Source organism: Ceratotherium simum, chromosome 10 (genome assembly GCF_057802395.1).
Source record: "Ceratotherium simum simum isolate JZ-2026a chromosome 10, ASM5780239v1, whole genome shotgun sequence".
In the NCBI taxonomy this organism is placed as follows: Eukaryota; Metazoa; Chordata; class Mammalia; order Perissodactyla; family Rhinocerotidae; genus Ceratotherium; species Ceratotherium simum.
This window is the reverse complement of record NC_141909.1, coordinates 82522204-82541686: the sequence shown is the minus strand read 5'-3', so window position 1 is coordinate 82541686 and position 19483 is coordinate 82522204. Positions and strand designations below refer to the sequence as shown.

Genomic DNA, 19483 nt, shown 5'->3' with positions numbered 1-19483 from the left:
TAATTTGGAAAAATACCTATTAGTGTTGAGTAAACCTAACAGTAAATCCTTTGGTTAATTAGGTGCCAGTTCCTGTTTTTCTGCCTGCCTCATTGGACAGCAGTGAGAAGATCCCTGCAGCAGTTGAGGAGCTAAAAAGCAAAGTTTCTTCAGATCCTCTTGATGCAGAGTTGCTTACAATGACAGATATGATGACTGAAGATGAGGGGAAAACAGAAGCTGCCAACATCAACAGTGAGCTACACTCTATTACGCCTTGGGTTTTTAATATGTGTTGTAATTGATATAGTTTGTTCCAGGGCATGTCGTTGTGCTTTAACTTGATGTGGGAGTCGGGGAAGCATTGCAACAAAAATGTGTTTTATATCAAGAGATCCGCACTGTATCTAGCCAGGTGCTCTATTATGCCAAGCCCCGTTTCCAGCAGGAATTTGTACAGTCTCTGTTTTAATTGTAACAGGATTTGAGTTGTGAAATCAACTCAAAATTGTTCTTGTTTTAATGGACTAGCTCAGTCACAAAACTAACTTGTAGTAGGCTTTAACAGTGATCCAAACTCTTTATTATGTAATGGTTGTTCCCAACTTTGTTTTATTGATTATGCTAATAATGTAATTTGCATTGTCTAAACCAGTGTTGATCCTAACTTCTCTTAGGCTAGTGCTTGCCAGATGATATATAGCATGATGAATGTTTTGTGGATGATTCTTTCTCTTAGAATATTTAGTCCTACCCTTAATTCTCTGGTGACACCCAGAGTCCTATTTCAACCATGAGCTGCTTAATTCCCTTTACCCTGGAGCACAGTAGAAACATTATAAATTCTAATTATTTCATAATGTGACAGTGTTTGTAAAGTACTTGGTTAGGGAGTTGGGAAATTAATGTAGTGGGTAGCAACCAGTTTTTTAAAAAAATGAAATGGAACAGGAAAAAAAAAATCAGTGTGAATTCGTCATAGAAAGGGTATTGTTTTGTGAAACCTTTGTTTCCAGTGTGTGTGTGCATGTGTCTGCGTTTGTCTTTCTGTCTCCTACTACCACCCTCAACTGGATAAAGTGCATTTCTTACTGTGGATTGCAATACAAAAACATTTGAAAGCAACTGATCAGAACATTAGAAGACAGTTGTAAATAAGCATATATTGAATGATGTGGAAAACCTAGGTCACAATTCAAAAAGAATGTTGAAAATTACAGTTATCCACCCTCATTAGTTTATTTTTGACAAGAAATTGCTTTTAGAAATACTCTACATATCAGAGTTGTTCTACTATCGAAGCACGCCTATTAACTTTTGAAGAGAGGCAGTCAAAAACTTAGAGGATTAAAATTTTTTGTGTACTCGTGATTAATAAAGTTTATAGTAGTTTACATTTCAAGATAGCTATATGCCTTTTCCTTTTATGACATGTTTATATAAGTATTTATTCTTATTTTGTATTTACAGTTAAATGAGTTCCTTTTGCCAGATTAAATACAGGTACTGTTGAGGTTTTCTATTTTGATTTCTTATGATATTGTGGATTGATTACAGGTATAATTATTGAAACAGACATAATTGGTTCAGATCTCTTGAAGAACTCTGGTCCAGAGACACAGTCCAACATGCCTGATGTACCATATGAACCAGATTTGGATATTGAAATAGATTTTCCCAGAGGTACTCAAAATGCTATTATTCTTTCAGTGTGAGCTATGGTTGTGGAATTTAGTTATGGAGCCGTAACTCTCGTTCTGATCATTAACCATTTAATGTTTGGGTCATTGCCTTTGTTGTTCATATTTGTCTTTTCTTTTTTACCCAAATAAAACTCAACAGTTAACTTGTGAAATGAGGCACAGGATTGAATTGTAGGGACTTAAAAAGAATTTCTTAGAGCCTTGAAAAGAAACTTTCTCAAAGTAATTCATTATAGAAAATTTTGAAGATAGAGAAAAGAATAAAGAAGTGTTTGTGTCTTTTTAAACAATTTGCATAAAATATTGATAGTAGGGGCTGGCCCATATTAAGTGCGCTCGCTCTGCTTTGGTGGCCCAGGGTTCCCGGGTTCAGATCCCGGGCGCGCACCGACGCACTGCTTGTCAGGTCATGCTGTGGCGGCGTCCCATATAAAGTGGTGGAAGGGCCGGCCCCGTGGCTTAGCGGTTAAGTGCACGCGCTCCGCTGCTGGCGGCCCGGGTTCGGATCCCGGGCGTGCACCGATGCACCGCTTCTCCGGCCATGCTGAGGCCGCGTCCCCCATACAGCAACTAGGAGGATGTACAACTATGACATACAAGTATCTACTGGGGCTTTGGGGGAATAAATAAATAAATAAAAATTATAAAGTGGTGGAAGATGGGCACAGATGTTAGCTCAGGGCTGATCTTCCTCTCTCTCTCTCTCTCTCTCTCTCACACACACACACACACACACACACACACACACACACACAAAGAAATATTGATAGTATTTTTCTTAAGACCTTTTTGAAAATTAAGTTTACCTTCAAAGGTAAAAAATTATTTTCATACCTTTTGTTGTAAAAGAAATGTATTCTATTTTTCATTACTTATTTTCTTAATCTATGGATGGCTAATATGCACATTTTTTCCCCCCTTTTTCTCCCCAAAGCCCCGGTAGATAGTTATATGTCATAGTTGCACATCCTTCTCGTTGCTGTATGTGGGACGCCGCCTCAGCATAGCTGGACAAGCAGTGCGTTGGTGCGCACCCGGGATCCGAACCTGGGTTGCCAGTAGCGGAGCACGCACACTTAACCACTAAGCCACGGGGCCAGCCCCTGAATATGCACATTGAATAGAATGTAAAGCATTTTATGTTTGAAAAGATTTAATAAATTGAAACAGATTTGTGCTGAAATCATTTAGATCTTATAATTGAATTTTGGGTTGTAGTAATTTGCCTGATGTCTTAAACATTTCCGTGAAAATTCTGTGTTGATATTCATTATACGTGTTTTTTAATAGTCTGAACAGGTTTAGCATAACTCATAGACCATGATAGGTACAGAAAATCATTCACTCTCCACACCAGCACAGGTTATCCCCATATACAAGTGCCTGTTTACATCCTGTGGTTAGTTCTTTGTTGGCTGTGTGACATAAGCCTGTGCTATTATGTTTGCAATGAAAGTTCTTCTGATTCAATTGTCAGCTGCTGAGGAGCTTGATATGGAAAATGAATTTTTATTACCACCTGTTTTTGGAGAAGAATATGAGGAACAGCCTAGACCTGGATCTAAAAAAAAGGTATAAAATTTAATAGTATTTTTGCATTTACCTAATCTCTCTATATATAGTTATAGAGTGAGGATACAGTCATCTTCCGTGGTGCCTGAGAATATGGGAAGCTATTTTTGTTTTCTAGATTGAAAAAGACTTTGAGAGGTAAAGTCTTTATTATTTCATTTCTAAGTTATAAAAATGTCTCAGATTTAGTTGTAATTTCATAGAAGAAGAGTGAATATTATTGCCACTTAGTTTTTTCTTTTTAATTTTGTCTTGATAAAAGGTTGACATAGTTGTTAAAAAAGAATTCAATTCTTTGACACGAATTGAGTCTATTTTCAGGGAGCTGTTTATTCTACCATTATTTTTGATGAGACTAATCAGTGAGATTGAGGTACACAGTTTATTATATCTGGTCTTTTTTAAGCATGCCAACACATAGGAAGACATGCTAGACAGTTTAATCATTCAGGCAGACCAAATCTAAATGTATTAACAGGTGTAATTATTTTAAATATTTTATCAACAACTTTCTATATGTCTAATTTCCAACATAAAGAAAGATCAAAAGAAAGAAAAGAAAGATGAGTTTCACAAATTTCTCCCCCCAAAAAGAAAGAAAACTGAAAAAGGAGTACCTGTAGTAGAATGAAGTTGGACTCCTACTTAACACCACACACAAAAATTAACTCAAAATGGGTCATAAGATTTAAATTTAAGAACTAAAATTATAAAACTCTTAGAAGAAAACATAGGCCTAAATCTTCATTATTTCCTTAGGTTATGCGTTGATTCTTAGTTATGACACCCAAAGCACAAGGAATAAAAGGAAAAAATAGATGAATTGGACTACATCAAAATTTAAAACTTTTGTGTAGCAAACAATGCCATCAAAAAAGTGATAAGGAGGGGCCAGCCCAGTGGTGGAGTGGTTAAGGTTGGTGCACTCCACTTCAGCAGCCCACGTTTACCGGTTCAGATCCCCGGTGCGGACCTACACCACTCACCAAGCCATGCTGTGGTGGTGACCCACATACAAAATAGAGGAAGATGGGCACAGATGTTAGCTCAAGGACAATCTTCTTCAAGCAACAAGAGGAGGATTGGCAACAGGTGTTAGCTTAGGACCAATCTTCCTCACCAAAAAAAAAAACCAAAAAACAAAAACAGTGAAAAGGAGTTGAGTGGTCATTCTCTATAAAGTAGAGTCATTGAAAAGTTCTTCAGTTTCTCTCTTACATTAATATTTAGAATCCTTTTATTTTAGATTTTTAGTTTATTAATTACGTCTTATATTTAATTATTTTCTCCTCATTAGTGACTCTCACAGCAGAAGTTAATATGATTTTGTTGTACAAAGTGGTTTATGTAGAAATATGGCATTCTTGGAGATATATTTCAAGTAATTTTATAGGTAACTGTTCTCAAATTCAGGAATACTAGTCAATTTTAAGCATATAAATATATTTCTATTTGATTTGCATTTGTTGAGAGATGGCTTACATGAAGTCGTGAAATAATATAGGCTTAAAAAAAGAAAATCTTACAGTGGTGTTTTACTAATAGGGAGCCAAGAGAAAAGCTGTATCAGGATACCAGTCTCATGATGATAGTTCTGACAATTCAGAATGCAGCTTTCCTTTCAAATATACGTATGGTGTAAACGCGTGGAAACACTGGGTCAAAACTAGGCAACTTGATGAAGATCTTCTGGTATTAGATGAGCTAAAATCTCGTAAGTATTCTGATTTTGTTTCCCCTACGTCATTTTTAAAATCAAGATATTTATTAACTACCTTTAACTAAAAAAAATACATGTAGGTTAGAACATTTTAAGTACATTTAAATGTAGCTTTTATTTTACTAAGTTCTTATGTAGAATAAATTTCAGAAAGTTTCTTAATCTTGACAGTGAATAATAATAATTACTAAGTTTTTAATTTCTTTTTAGCTAAATCAGTAAAGTTAAAAGAGGATCTACTCTCTCACACCACAGCTGAGCTTAACTATGGGTTAGCCCATTTTGTCAATGAGATCCGACGGCCGAATGGAGAGAATTATGCTCCTGACAGCATCTATTATCTTTGCCTTGGAATACAGGAGGTCAGTAACTTAATGGCTACTTTTGAATATATATAATGTTAATAAGAAAGGTTGTTGTGGTAGTTCTTGGAGAGAGAAATGTTAGTGTTTCTAAACAAGTATAGGGCCCTTCCCTAGAAGACTCTAGGAATGTTATATAATTACGTACATGCCCTGTGTTTCCTCTGTAAAATCGAAAACATTATGATTTGCAAAACGTTATCTGGCCTCAGTGGTTCTGTCTCAGGGTTTGTAGACCTGTGTGTTTTTCCCCTTTCTGTTTTATTATACCTAGTAGTAAAAAAGAGCAAGAATAGCATTTATAAATACAATGCTGGCTGTAGGTGAAAGCATCTCAATCCTCTGGTTTCAGAATAAGTTATTTATTACATATAAATCCCCTTAAGAGCAAATAGGAGCTGGGTCTTACTCTTGTGTCTTGCACCATGCTGAACACATAGTAGGCACTCATTGACTTGGACGATTCTCATGACTATTATACAGTAGACTTATAGATCTGGTTTTCTACTGCTTTTTATTGTGTGTGTGTGTGTGTGTGTGTGTGTGTGTGCATGTGTGTGTACTTATATAACATGGTGGGACACAAAGAATAACTCTGTGCCTTTTTAAAAAATAAAAGAGGGCCGGCCCCGTGGCTTAGCGGTTAAGTGTGCGCATTCCGCTGCTGGAGGCCCGGGTTCGGATCCCGGGTACGCACCAACGCACCGCTTCTCCGGCCATGCTGAGGCCACGTCCCACATACAGCAACTAGAAGGATGTGCAGCTATGACATACAACTATCTACTGGGGCTTTGGGGGGGGGGAATAAATAAATAAAGTCTTTAAAAAAAATAAATAAAAGAGAACATTTATATCATCATTTTAGAAATAGTTCTGCTGTCTAGATCAACCGTTTTTTAAAATGTTGAAGAAAGCACTAAGATTCTGCCAAATTAACTCAGCAGGAAGGAGAGATTGAGTTCTGGGCTTTTATTCTGTTGTTTTAATCCAGCTTTACTTTTTGATGTGTTTTGGAGTTCTGTATGAAATTTCATATAAAAATGGCTTCTGCTGGACATTGAGCTTAAAAACTAGTATGTAGATAATATAACCTTAAAGAGTAATAAAAGACAACAAAATGGGGGTTCCCTGCCCCACCCATCTCTAGTCTACCTAATTGCTTGCCCTAAAGTCAGATGTTTTTTGCTCTGTTAGCTGTTTCCTCTGGCGTTGCTTGCATATAGAAACACAGCTGATTTTTGTATATTCGTTCATCTTATATTCTGTGTGTACCAATTCACTATTAGTTCTAGTAGGTTTTTCTTTTTCTTAGAATTTTCTGCATATATAATCACGTCATCTATGAATAAACACAGTTTTACTTCTTTTTTTCCAATCTGCATGTCTTTGATTTCTTTTTCTTGCCTTATTACATTGGTTAGGGACCTTTCCCCCACCCACACACACAACTTTGAATTGAAGTGGTGAGAGCAGAAACCCTTGCCTTATTTCTAATCCTTAGGGGAAGGTCTTTCACCATTAACTATGATGCTGCCTGTAGGTTTTTCGGCAGCATCATGTTACCAGGTGGAGGAAGTTCTCTTCTATCCCTAGTTGGCTAACAACTTTTTATTTTGTTGCTAAGAGTTTTTATCTTAAATGTTATTGAATTTTGTCAACTGCTTTTTCTGCATCTATTTAGACAATCATATGGTTTTTCTCTCTTATTCTATTAATAATGGCATATCAATTAATTTTCAGGTGTTAAATCAACCTTGAATACCTGGGATAGACTCCATTTGATGATGACATATTATTCTTTTTATATATTGCTGATTAGATTTGCTAATTTACTGTTAATGTTTTTTGCACATATTCATGAAGGATACTAGTCCATAGTTTTCTAGTATTATCTTTCCCTGGCTTTGGTATTGGGATAGTGTTGGACTCATAAAATGAATTGGGAAGTGTTCCTTTCTCCTATTTTCTGAAAGAATTTGTGAGTTTTGGTATTATTTCTTTAAGTGTTTGATAGAATTCACCAGTGAAGCCATTTGGTGCTGGGGTTTTTGTTTTTTTTTTTTTTCTTGGCAGAGTTAGGGCATGGTTTAAATTACAAAATCAATTTCTTTAGTTGGTGTAGGGTTATTTAGGTTTCCTGTTTTTCTTGAGTCCGTTTTGGCAATTTTGTCCTTTGAGAAATTTATGCGTTTCATCAAAGTTGTCAAATTTGTTAAAGTTGATAATATTCACTTATTATCTTTTTTTGTGTGTGTGTGAGGAAGATTAGCCCTAAGCCAACACCTGTTGCCGGTCCTCCTCTTTTTTGCTAAGGAAGATTGGCCCTGGCTAACATTCATGCCCATCTTCCTCTGCTTTATGTGGGACGCCACCACAGCATGGCTTGATGAGCAGTGCGTAGTTTGCGCCCAAGATCTGAACCTGCGAACCCCGGGCCGCCAGAAGCGGAGCATGCAAACTTAACCACTATGCCACCGGGCCAACCCCTCACCTATTGTCCTTGTAATGTCTGTAGGGTGTGCTTATCCTTCTTTCATTCTTAATATTGGTAATTTGTGCCTTATTTTTGTTTCTTGAACAGTCTAGCTCAGAAATCAGAAATCAGCAAACTTTTTCTTAAAGGGTGAGTTAGTAAATAATTCAGGCTTTGCAGGCCAAGAGGCAACAATCTAGGATATTATGTAGCTATATAGATAGCAACTTAAAATGTAACCACTTATAAATGTGAAAAAACAGTTCTCAGTTAACAGGCTGTGAAAAACAAATGGCTAGTGAGATTGGGCCCAATGGAGCTAGGATTGTAGTTTGCCTGTACTGATGATCTAGCTAAAGGTTTATTGGTTTTATTTTATTGATCTTTTCAGAGAACCAACTTTTGGTTTCATTGATTTTTCTCTATTATTTTTCTGTTTTCTCTTCTTATTTTGTCTCTGATCTCTATTTCTTTTCTTAATTTGTTCTTTTTTTCCAGTTTAAGATCATTGATTTTAGACCTTCTTTTCTAATAAAGCATTTAAAGCTATAAAGTTTCCTCTATGAACTAGTTTACCTGCATTCCACAAATTTTTATATGTTGTATTTTCGTTTTCCTTAAGTAAAGGGAATTGGCTGATCTCCTCATAACCCTATTACAGGAAGTTGAATCTCTGGATTGCTTTTTATTGGATGGATTATTTAAATATTAGAACTCTAAATTATATTAGAGGTTTCAGAGCTAACTGGTTTGCATAATGAATGATTATAAGATATGTCTTTAAATAGGATTTTTCTCCCCAGTTTTTTATTGTGGTAAACTACACATAACATGAAATTTACTATCTTAAACTATTTTTAAGTCTACAGTTCAGTGGAATTAAGTACATTCATAATCTTGTGGAAACATCACCACCATCCATCTCCATAACTCTTTCATCTTGTAAAACTGAAACTCTATACCCGTTAGACAGTAACTCCCCATTCTACCCTCTATAAGTTTGACTAGGTATCTCATGTAAGTGAAATCGTACAATATTTCTCTTTTTGTGACTGGCTTATTGCAGTTAGCATAATGTCCTCAAAGTTTATCCATGTTGTGGCATATGTCAGAATTTCCTTCCTTTTTTAAATAGGTTCTTTATGTACTAAAAAAATATTTCCTCAAAAAAATTTTTTTACTACTGAACAGTACACTTAAAAATGGTTAAGATGGTAAATTTCATGTTCTGTGTATTTTTGCCACAATTGGAAAAAACTTGTTTTACTATTTGTTCTCATCATCAGACATATTTTCAGAGACTTGATTTAATTTTTGTAGAAGACTGTGTGGTATTTATAAGCAGCTTTAAAAATAATCCTAAAACTCAATATAAAAATAAGATAAAGTAAACTTTCCAGAAATCATTGCTGTTTAATGTTACTTCAAGGGTGTGTACAGAAACAGAAGCTATTTTTGGAAGATTGTGCATATTTTTCTGTCTCATCTATTGATTTTGTCCACATCTGACAATAAAAATAAGATAATGTTGAAGAAGAAGTGTGCTTTTATTAGATATGTCTGTAGAAGGAATAACATCTTTAGTTGTAAGGATTAGATCTTGTGAATGTACATGGAAGTAGGTAGCCACTTCTGCCTTTTGTATTATACTCAGTTGTACTCACTTATACTCAATTGTGTATTGAGAAAGTAGACGTAATTATGTATATTTACTACCATATGAAAGGGGAGCAGAGCTTTTTTTTTTCCCTCCTTTACAAACAAAATAGCTCATTTTTTTTCTCATTGCGTAAGGAATGATGGTTATTGTTAAATGTTCGCATAATATGGAAATGTTTGAGGAAGAAAGAAAGAAAATTATATGAGATCCCACAATCATGATCATTCTTTCATAGACTGTCTTACATATGTAAACACCTGCCCCTCACATGAAATTTAAGTGGAATTGTGGATACCCTTTTTCCTTAATCTTCCCTACCCCATCACAGTTAGCTAGATGTGTATGCTTCTCTGTTTTTTATGAACATGGCAAAAGATATAGAAGTTTTGTCAGCTAAGGACATGGAACCATGTTATACACGCTTGTGTCTTACTTTCCTTCCCTCTCTTTCCCAGTACATTGTGACAGTCCCTCTGAGTCAGCTGGAACAGACTTAACTGCATGTTTTATAAAATTTCGCTGATATAAAAAAACAGTGTACACCCTCCTTCCCCTTCTCCTTCAAATCTTATATAATTATCCTAAAGAGTTGGTGCCTTTATTTCTATGAGCTTATTATTGGATCATAAGAAACAGGTATTTTTTATTTTAAAAGATATCACCAGATTGCTTTCCAAAATGATTGAGGATCTATTGATGTTTATCGGCCATTTAGATTTGCTTTTCTGTGAATTATTCCTTTGTCTGTTAGGTTGTTTATCCCTGTCAGTTCGTGAGAATTCCTTGTTTATTCTAGATGTAATTCTTTGTTATCCCCACATTTTTTCCAAGGTTTTTTATTTTTTATTTTTTTTACGTGCTGGGTCTTTTATCTGGAGGAATTTTTTTTTTTTTTTAAGAAGAGTGTCAACTCCATTAACCAAATTAAAAAATGTGGTAAGCTCACTTATATGGCTTGTTAATTTGAGTTCTATGTAAATAGTTTTCTGATAATTAAATTCTATTAAAATACATATAACATTTTAAAACTTATTTAATCTTTTTTTGATTGAGAAGGGCCTTAAATTTGCCTTATTTTTCATAGCAATGATGTGGTGGATTCAGAGTTTTGCTAATCCTTCTTTAATTGGTTCATTCAGGAAACGTTAGTCAAGTGCTTATTTTATGCTGAACATTGAACATTGGAGTAGACTTTGGAGATTACAGTTTTTGACTGTTTACTGTTTTCCATGCAGTGTGCTAAGTACTTGACATGTCATTTAATCCTCTTAGCAACCTTACTATTATCACCATTTTTTGATGAAGAAGCAGAGTTCAGTAGCTCATAAATTTTGAATCCGGTAAGCAGTTTGACTTAAAAGCCACTATAATATGCTCTGCTCAAGGATTTGAAGTATATGGACAAGTAATATTTAAACAGTGCTGTACTCATGGTATAGTGTGTTGGTGGCACAGAACTGAGACTAATCGATTCTACCTAAGAATGTAATGTGAGAAAATAGAACAGTAGAGAAGACCTTTTAAATTCAGTTTGAAGTATATATAGAAATTTACTAGGCAGAAAGGATGAGGGAAGAACAATGGCCTTCCAAGAAGAGAGAAATATATGCAAAGGCAGAGTTTTCCAGGAACTGCTTGGCATGGCTGGAATACAGAATGTGAAGTGTAGAGAGCTTTGGGGGTGGGATGGGGTATGAAGTAAGTAAGAGTCATGTCACAAAGGTCGTGTATTCCTTGATAAAATGCTTAGATCTCATCTTTTATCCAGGGTGAAACATGAAAAGGTTTTAAGCGTTTTTAAAGATCATACTCGGTATTCTTTCTTGGAGGTAGGCAGCTGAAGGCTGGAATATTATCATTGAAGCAAATTATTGCGCAGAACTACTGATTTGTAGCTAAATTAATGGTGGATTATTTTACATTGTTCTTAATGAAGCTTTATGCAAATAGCATTTAATAAAAACCAATTTTAGAGACTTATAAGTAGAATCTCTTAAATATATCTCTTAAATATATCTAATAGCCCTCAAATTATGAGTGTCTTATATTGCCAACATTTATTTTATAAATTGTTATGCATATTGTTACACATAATAGGTTTCTTGCTTAGCTAGCTTTTCAAAATATTCTTTGAAACACTACATATTTCCCATATTGGTGACAGTACATGTGCAGACAAACATGTTAATGGTCTTTTATTTTCTAAAATATTCGCTTTCCAACTACCTGTTAACTATATTATGTGAGATTTTCATTCTACTTCTCAAATCCCAATACCGGAATTTCTACTTAAGTAAATAGATATCTACCAGTGTGCTGCTTTGCATTTTTAATCTGTAAGAAAACAGGGCCCTTGAATTTCAGGTGGTCCAAAGTAAGACGTGCTCTGAGTATAAAATACAAGTTTCAAAGAATTTGTATTTAAAAAAATATATCTCATTAATTTTTATATTATATGTTGAAATTATGTGTTTTAGATATATTGGATTAAGTAAAATGTTAATTATACCTGTTTCTTTCCTCCTTTTCTTTTTTTTTAATGTGGCTACTAGAAAATTTAAAATTATATGTGTAGACCCCACTATATTTTTATTGTTTAATGCTGTTCTATACAATGGTTCCAAAGTTATCTATGGATCTCTAGTTCTCTCAAATATTGTTCCAAAGCAATCTAAGTAAAATGAGAGACCGGAACCTTTATAAAGGAATTTATATTCTGGAAAGAGGATACTTATTTCTTCAAATAAAAGACTTCCTGTGAAGATAAAAAATTTTTTAAGGGCCGGCCCCGTGGCTTAGCGGTTAAGTGCGTGCGCTCCGCTGCTGGCGGCCCAGGTTCGGATCCCTGGCGCGCACCAACGCACCGCTTGTCCGGCCATGCTGAGGCTGCGTCCCACATACAGCAACTAGAAGGATGTACAGCTATGACATACAACTATCTACTGGGGCTTTGGGGGGAAAAAATAAGTAAATAAAATCTTTAAAAAAAAAAAAATTTTTAAGATTACTACTATTCAGACAGGCCTGTTCTGTCAGAGTGTTTTCTCCAGGGTTACTTCCTATAAGGTGCTGCTGTCTTTGATGGCTTCTCCTTTGCTCTGCTTCTGAAACCACAGCTTTTTTTTTGCTTCACCAGATTTCCATTGGTTGCAGGGCTTTAATGATGGGACAGATTAGGTGTTGATAAATTGAGACTGCCTTTAATGGAAAATAACAACAACAATAATTATATGGTATTGTTTCTCATACTACAACAACGACTAATAAAGCATATTATCATCATTCCTTCTGTAACAATAATGGGAGCAGATCTTTTAATTTATCCTGAATTGCTAAGGAAACCTTTTCAGAAGGACCGAGTGTGGCACTTCATTTAGGACCTGCTTTGAGTAGAGCTGTGTTGGGAGCTTCGTAGTTCTGGCTTGTTATTGTTATGGTTCTGAATGTCCATGGAAATGATTTTCCCCTTGTTGTTAGATTTGTAGCTGAAAATTATTTCAGGATCATTTCCCTCATTTTTTATTATGTGTTGCTTTATGGTAAGAACAAAAATAGAAATTACTGTTCAAAACATGAGGATTTCATTTTTGTGATTGTTTGATATAATGTGCACTAAGTTTACATTTTAAAAAAACCTAGGAACCCAACTTTAAAAAAACTATTTCTGGGGCCAGCCTGGTGGCGCAAGCGGTTAAGTGCGTGAGCTCCACTTCAACAGCCTGGGGTTCGCAGGTTCGGATCCCAGGCGCGCACTGACGCACCACTTGGCAAGCCATGCTGTGGTGGCGTCCCATAAAAAGTGGAGGAAGATGGGCACAGATGTTAGCCCAGGGCCAGTCTTCCTCTGCAAAAAGAGGAGGATTGGCAGATGTTAGCTCAGGGCCGATCTTCCTCACCAAAAAAAAAAAAAAAAAAACACACAACTATCTCTAGTCCCATTAAATAATTGGATCATGGTATTGTATTTTAACCAGTTAATGCTGCAATGATAACGTTGAGGATTTCCAGATAATTTAGGAAATGGTATGTTTAGAACTTCTGCCCTCTGACTAACCCAAAAGCAGAAGAGAGATCTAACATTGTCACTTCATTGATTGTCAGGCAATTGGACTAACTGACATTCTCTTTGAAAGGCATTAGTTAGGGATTTTTTTTCTATCATCTTGAAATTATGCTCACTAATCTTCCTTCTGACTAGTAGGAGTAACATTAGGTCAACTCAGATGATGATACTCTAGTCTAATTTTTTATTTAGTGTATGTGTGGTATATATTTTTTCATCCTTTTACTTTTCACTTATCTGTGTCTCCATATTTAAAGTAGATGTCTTGTAGGCAGCATGTTGTTGGGCCTTGGTTTTTTTTTTGTTTTTGTCTTGGTGTGTTTAGACCAACAAACTTTTTAAAAATAAAGGACCAGATAGTAAATGTTTTAGGCTTTACACTCATACTTGTTTGTGTTATGCAAGCACTCAACTCTGCCATTGTGGTATGAAAACAGCCTTGGACAATATGCAAATGCCAAGTATGTCTGTGTTCCAGGAAAACATTATTTACAAAAAAGGCAGTGGGGATTTGGCTCCAGGCTCTGCTGACCCTGGTTTAAACCTTTTACATTTAATATAATTACTGCTATCATGGGATTAAAATCTATCATCCTGCTGGTTGTTTTATATTTGTTGTATCTGTTCTTTGTTTTCTTGATCTTTTCTGCCTTCTTTTGAATTAGTTATTTTTTTGTGATTCCATTTTATCTCCACTATTTGTTTATTATTTATGCCTCTTGAAATGTTTTTTTAGTGGTTGCCCTAGGATTTACAATATGCATCTTCAATTAATCATTATCTACCTTCAGATATTATTGTAGCACTTCATGTATAATGTAAGAACCTTACAACGATGTATTCCCAATTCTTACCTCCCATTCTTTGTGCTAGTGTTGTCATACATTTTATTTTTACATTATTTTTTTATTTTTAAATCCATTGGAGACAGACTTTGCAAACTTTAGTGTTTAAATCATTTTTTAACAACTCGCACTGTTGTCATAGTAATAAGATTGGTAAATTGTATGACTCACAGGAGGGTTATGAATAGAGAGGCAATAAGGAAAAAAGCATTAGCCTTACAAAATCCGAATGCTAGAAGAGGTCTTCAGACAGCTACAAAGGAGCACTTCATCCCATCCTTACCATTCAGAAGTTTTCTTTAATTATTGATAGTTTAATTATTCTTACTTTAAATTTTAATTTTATTTCCTCCATGTACTATATAGTGAACACTGGAGCCAGATACTCTGTTTTTTTGAGAAGATTCTCATCCAGTTCTTACGTTCTAGGTTCTTGGGTGTATTTCAGCTTTGAGTTTTTTAAGCAAAGGATTAATTGGTAATTCATGATTCTTTATGATTTCTAGATATATAGATAAAGCCAATAATCTCTCGTGTTATATTAGTATGCTTGTTTTTCTTACACATAAGCTTTATTTTTTTCTTAAGAAATACAGAGTATAAGTAATATATTCACTATTTATAATTAGCTGGTTTTCCTTCAAGAATTTCTTTTTTTTTGTAGTACTTGTGTGGTAGTAATCGAAAAGACAACATATTTATTGATCCAGGATACCAGACATTTGAGCAAGAATTGAATAAAATACTCCGAAGTTGGCAACCAAGCATTCTTCCAGATGGTAATGCTCTTTTAAATGAAAATGTTGCTAACTTGCTGCTGGAATTTTTATTTTTACAGAAAGTATATTAAAAATAATTAAGAAATAATTTAAATTAGCATATTTTTCAGAGTACTTATTCATGAACTCATCTGTTCATCTTTTGTTGAACTAGAAATGAATATGGTTGATAACTAGTGTTTATGAAGAACTTTGTAATAAATGTGTCCTACTTTCTCTGGAGTAAGAAACTAGATGTTTATTTCTTAAGCCCTCTGGTAGAGATTCTGATGTAAATTTCTCTAAGAAACCTCTGTTTTATATGTGTAAAGAAAATGTGTTTGTGAATGGAAATCACCTATTTTTTTTTTTCAGGAATTCTACAGATTTAAATTCCTTTCTAACCATTGTCTGCTTGTCCTGCAGAAGAACAGAAGCAAACATCTAGTCCCTTACTCCAGAGATGCTAGTTCCCTAATCTAGTGTGTTCGCTAGCCTCTGTGTTGTTAGAGAGCTGCATAGGTAATTCTGAAATTCATTCCAGTTGACCTAATGTGAATGGAGGATTAGAATAGGTTTGTTCTTGAATTAACTTTATTTCTAGATGGTTAAATGAAAACTACTTTGTTTATTATAATTGTTTTAAAATATTTCTCTATTTAAGGGTCAATATTTTCTCGAGTTGAAGAAGATTATCTCTGGAGGATAAAACAACTAGGATCACACTCTCCAGTAGCTCTTCTGAACACCCTGTTCTACTTTAACACTAAGTATTTTGGCCTGAAAACAGTGGAACAACACTTAAGACTTTCCTTTGGCACTGTGTTTAGGCATTGGAAAAAAAATCCTTTAACGATGGAAAACAAAGCATGTCTTCGATACCAAGTGTCTTCCTTATGTGGAACAGACAATGAAGGTAGTGTAACAGGTTTTTATTTTGAGATTGTCTGTGGCAGGGCTAGCCAAACCTTGCCTTATTAAAGACCACCTGGGTCACTTGTTAAGAACCTAAGGACTGTCATTTTCATAAAATAAGACAACTTATATCTTCTTAAAACATATCAGTTCATTTTGTTTGAAAAATTATAAATTACCAGAAGCCACAGCTTGGAACTCTGAAGGACACCTAGTCCCATTCTTTGGTGTAGCAGATACTAGGAGTGAATAGAGTAAAAGTACTGTCTATCTTCAAGATTGGTCTTAGGAAGTTTATGTAATTTATATTTTTTTAAGATAAAATTACTACTGGAAAAAGAAAACATGAAGATGATGAGCCAGTATTTGAACAAATTGAAAATACAGCCAATCCTTCTAGATGTCCTGTGAAAATGTTTGAATGCTACTTATCTAAAAGGTAAGTGTTAGTGATATTTAATTTTTTAAATGGTAGTATAAGTTAGTTACCTTGAATTTAACACTATCAAGAGGTGACTCTTGTGTGTGTGTGTGTGAGGAAGATCAGCCCTGAGCTAACATCCATGCCAATCCTCCTCTTTTTGCTGAGGAAGACTGGCCCTGGGCTAACATCCGTGCCCATCTTCCTCCACTTTATATGGGACGCCACCACAGCATGGCCTGACAAGCGGTGCATCGGTGCGTGCCTGGGATCCGAACCTGGGCTGCCAGCAGCAGAGCGTGCGCGCTTAACTGCTACACCACGGGGCTGGCCCTGAGGTGACGTTTTTTTTACTGATCCTTTTTTAGATTTCTCTCTCTTCTCATGCTCATTTATATCTAAGTCCATTCAGTTATAACTTTTTTAGTCTCATTTTTATAAAATACCCAGCTTCTACTTCATGCTTTAGGATTCAAGCATATGTTAAGAAATAGCTCTCTTCTAATGAAATTACTACTATTATTGTCATCTTATAAATTATAGCAATTCCAATGACTAAAGCAGGGGGCACAAACCTTTTTTGTAAGGGGTCAGATAGTAAATATTTTAGGCTTTTTGGCTATAGAGTATTACAGCTACTCTATTCTGCTCTTAGAGCCAGAAAGCAGCCATATACTATATATAAATGATTGTGTTATAATAAAACTTTACACAAACAAGTTAATAGGCTATAGTTTGCCACCGCCTGATGAAAAGGTATGTTGAAAGTTAGGATAGATAGGTGAGGATGAAAATGAAGTACTTCCATTTAAGAGAAAATAGCCCTTTAAGAAGGTCTGAGAGAGATAATAGTGTTCTGAAAATACCATACTTTTGAACTATACCACGGCTTTTTCCCTTAATCTGATACCAACAGACATTTTAAAAAATTTTAAATTAGTGAAATGTTTAGACCATAAAGTATTTTATGCTTGTCCGTTATTTTAAGAGTGCACTCTGTAATTTTCAAAAGGTTAGCATGAACTCAGAATGCATTTTCTTATGTAAACAGTTTTATATATTATCAGGTTAGCTCTCAAGAACTCATAAAAACAATGTCATTTATAGGATGATAGTAATATTTCTGAGGATGGTTTGGGGTGGCGCTATTTGGCTGCAACAGTATCAGGATCTTCCAATGGTAGTAACTATTTGTTAGTTGGAAATCCTTATCTCAATATTATCTTGTTGGTATTTTAAAAATTAAGTTTCTATTGTGTAATGCTATTAAGTATTTTTATTTCATGTGCTACCATATTTCATCAATTCTAAGACACATTTTACTATCTCTGAAACTGGGATGCATAACTGATGGGATGCAGTTGACTGGGATGTTATAGTTGATGCATCTTTAATTATAATTGGCAGCATTTTACTCGTTTATGGCACTATTAAAATAATGATTAAAAATAATGTTTCTAGGGGCCAGCCTGGTGGGGTGGTGGTGAAGTTTGCACACTCCGCTTCGGAGGCCTGGGGTTCTCGAATTTGGATCCCAGGCACGGACCTGCACACTGCTCATCAAGCCATGCTGTGGCGGCGTCCCATATACAAAATGGGAAGATTGGCACAGATGTCAGCTCAGGGCCAATCTTCCTCACCAAAAAAAAAAAAGGTTTCTATTGGTAGTTTCTTGGATTCAGAGAAATACAGAATTTAAATTATGGATGGAAAATAATCTTTTATCACAGAAATTAACTTTCAAAATATCTTTATGATAGAATATTTAATGTAGGTAATGGGGCATATAGTCTGACCACATAATGTTGTTAGTGGTAGTGGAATTATTCTTAAGAAAAGAAAGTTTTGGGGAATTTTGTATATATACTGTGAAATTGACTTTTTCCTTTCTCCCCAAGTCCACAGAATCTTAATCAGAGAATGGATGTTTTTTATTTGCAACCAGAATGCTCTGGTTCTACAGATAGCCCTGTCTGGTATACATCTACTTCACTGGACCGAAATACCTTGGAAAATATGCTCGTACGGGTTCTTTTAGTAAAAGATATTTATGATAAAGACAATTATGAACTGGATGAAGACACAGACTAAAAAGGAGCGTTTCAGAAGCAATCGGGATAAAACAGCATTAGATAGTCATGCTGCTAGATCTTTATTACAGAAAACATTTCAAGTTTACTCCTTCTGTTTTGAGTTTTGTAGCAGTGTACCCACACTGGGTATTACCATGTAAATAATCTGTGAGTGCAAGTTGCCATTATTCTATGTAGTGGTTTTAGGATACTTAACAAATACATTCAAATTCTTTTTTTATTATTATTTATTTGATTAGGTATGTTTGTAACTTTTTACATTACAAAATATGAATGAGAATGTGCCATGTTTAATTTTTTTTTCTTGTAGTAAGAAACATCCATATTGCACAACTTTACTGTTGCAAAGCTTCCTTGAAAAGGGGACTCTTTTACTGGGTTCTTGACCAGATGGTTGTGTATGGGTAGCACTACTAAAAGTTTAGAACTTGCAGTGTCTTTCAGAATTTTTTAAATAAACTGTAAACTAATAGGCTGGGTTTTTTGTTTTGTTTTTTGGGAGTTTGTTTGTTTGTTTTGTTTTACATTTTAGTTACTGAAGCCTTACAAGATTATGTAGAGAGATACCATCTTCTGTACCAAAATAGACAAGAGAATGCTGTCGATATTGGTGTACTGTAATGTGAATCTATACTGGTGAAAACAACTTTTTTGCCCCTTATTAAAACCTTAGTGTCCTTTTCTTATTTGTGGCTTTCTGCATTACCCCAGTCAATAATAAAATGTGTGTGTGTGTATATATATATATATGTATATGTATATATGTGTGTGTGTATATATACACACACACACATATATATATGAAGAATGTTGAAAACATCGAGACATTTTCTTTGTAAAAATGTCTGTTGAGAGTATAAAATCCTGTTTTCTTTTCTATGCCAAACATTAAGTATCCAAAGTTCCCTTCATTTATAGA

The 19483-nt window shown here is 34.9% G+C and overlaps 1 protein-coding gene across 3 annotated transcripts in view; it reads left to right on the top strand.

Moving 5' to 3' along the window:
* The window catches only part of ZMYM2 (zinc finger MYM-type containing 2), a 104504-nt gene extending 85254 nt beyond the window's left edge, over positions 1–19250 (top strand). For all 3 annotated transcript variants that reach the window (XM_087436340.1, XM_087436339.1, XM_004435238.3), the window contains 9 exons: positions 63–234; positions 1537–1662; positions 3160–3254; positions 4800–4968; positions 5185–5336; positions 15042–15156; positions 15800–16051; positions 16369–16489; positions 18370–19250. In XM_087436340.1, the coding sequence (XP_087292466.1) occupies positions 63–234; positions 1537–1662; positions 3160–3254; positions 4800–4968; positions 5185–5336; positions 15042–15156; positions 15800–16051; positions 16369–16489; positions 18370–18562 (1395 nt within the window). In that variant the 3' untranslated portion in view covers positions 18563–19250. The remainder of the gene's footprint in view (positions 1–62; positions 235–1536; positions 1663–3159; positions 3255–4799; positions 4969–5184; positions 5337–15041; positions 15157–15799; positions 16052–16368; positions 16490–18369) is intronic.
* Positions 19251–19483: the final 233 nt, after the last annotated feature.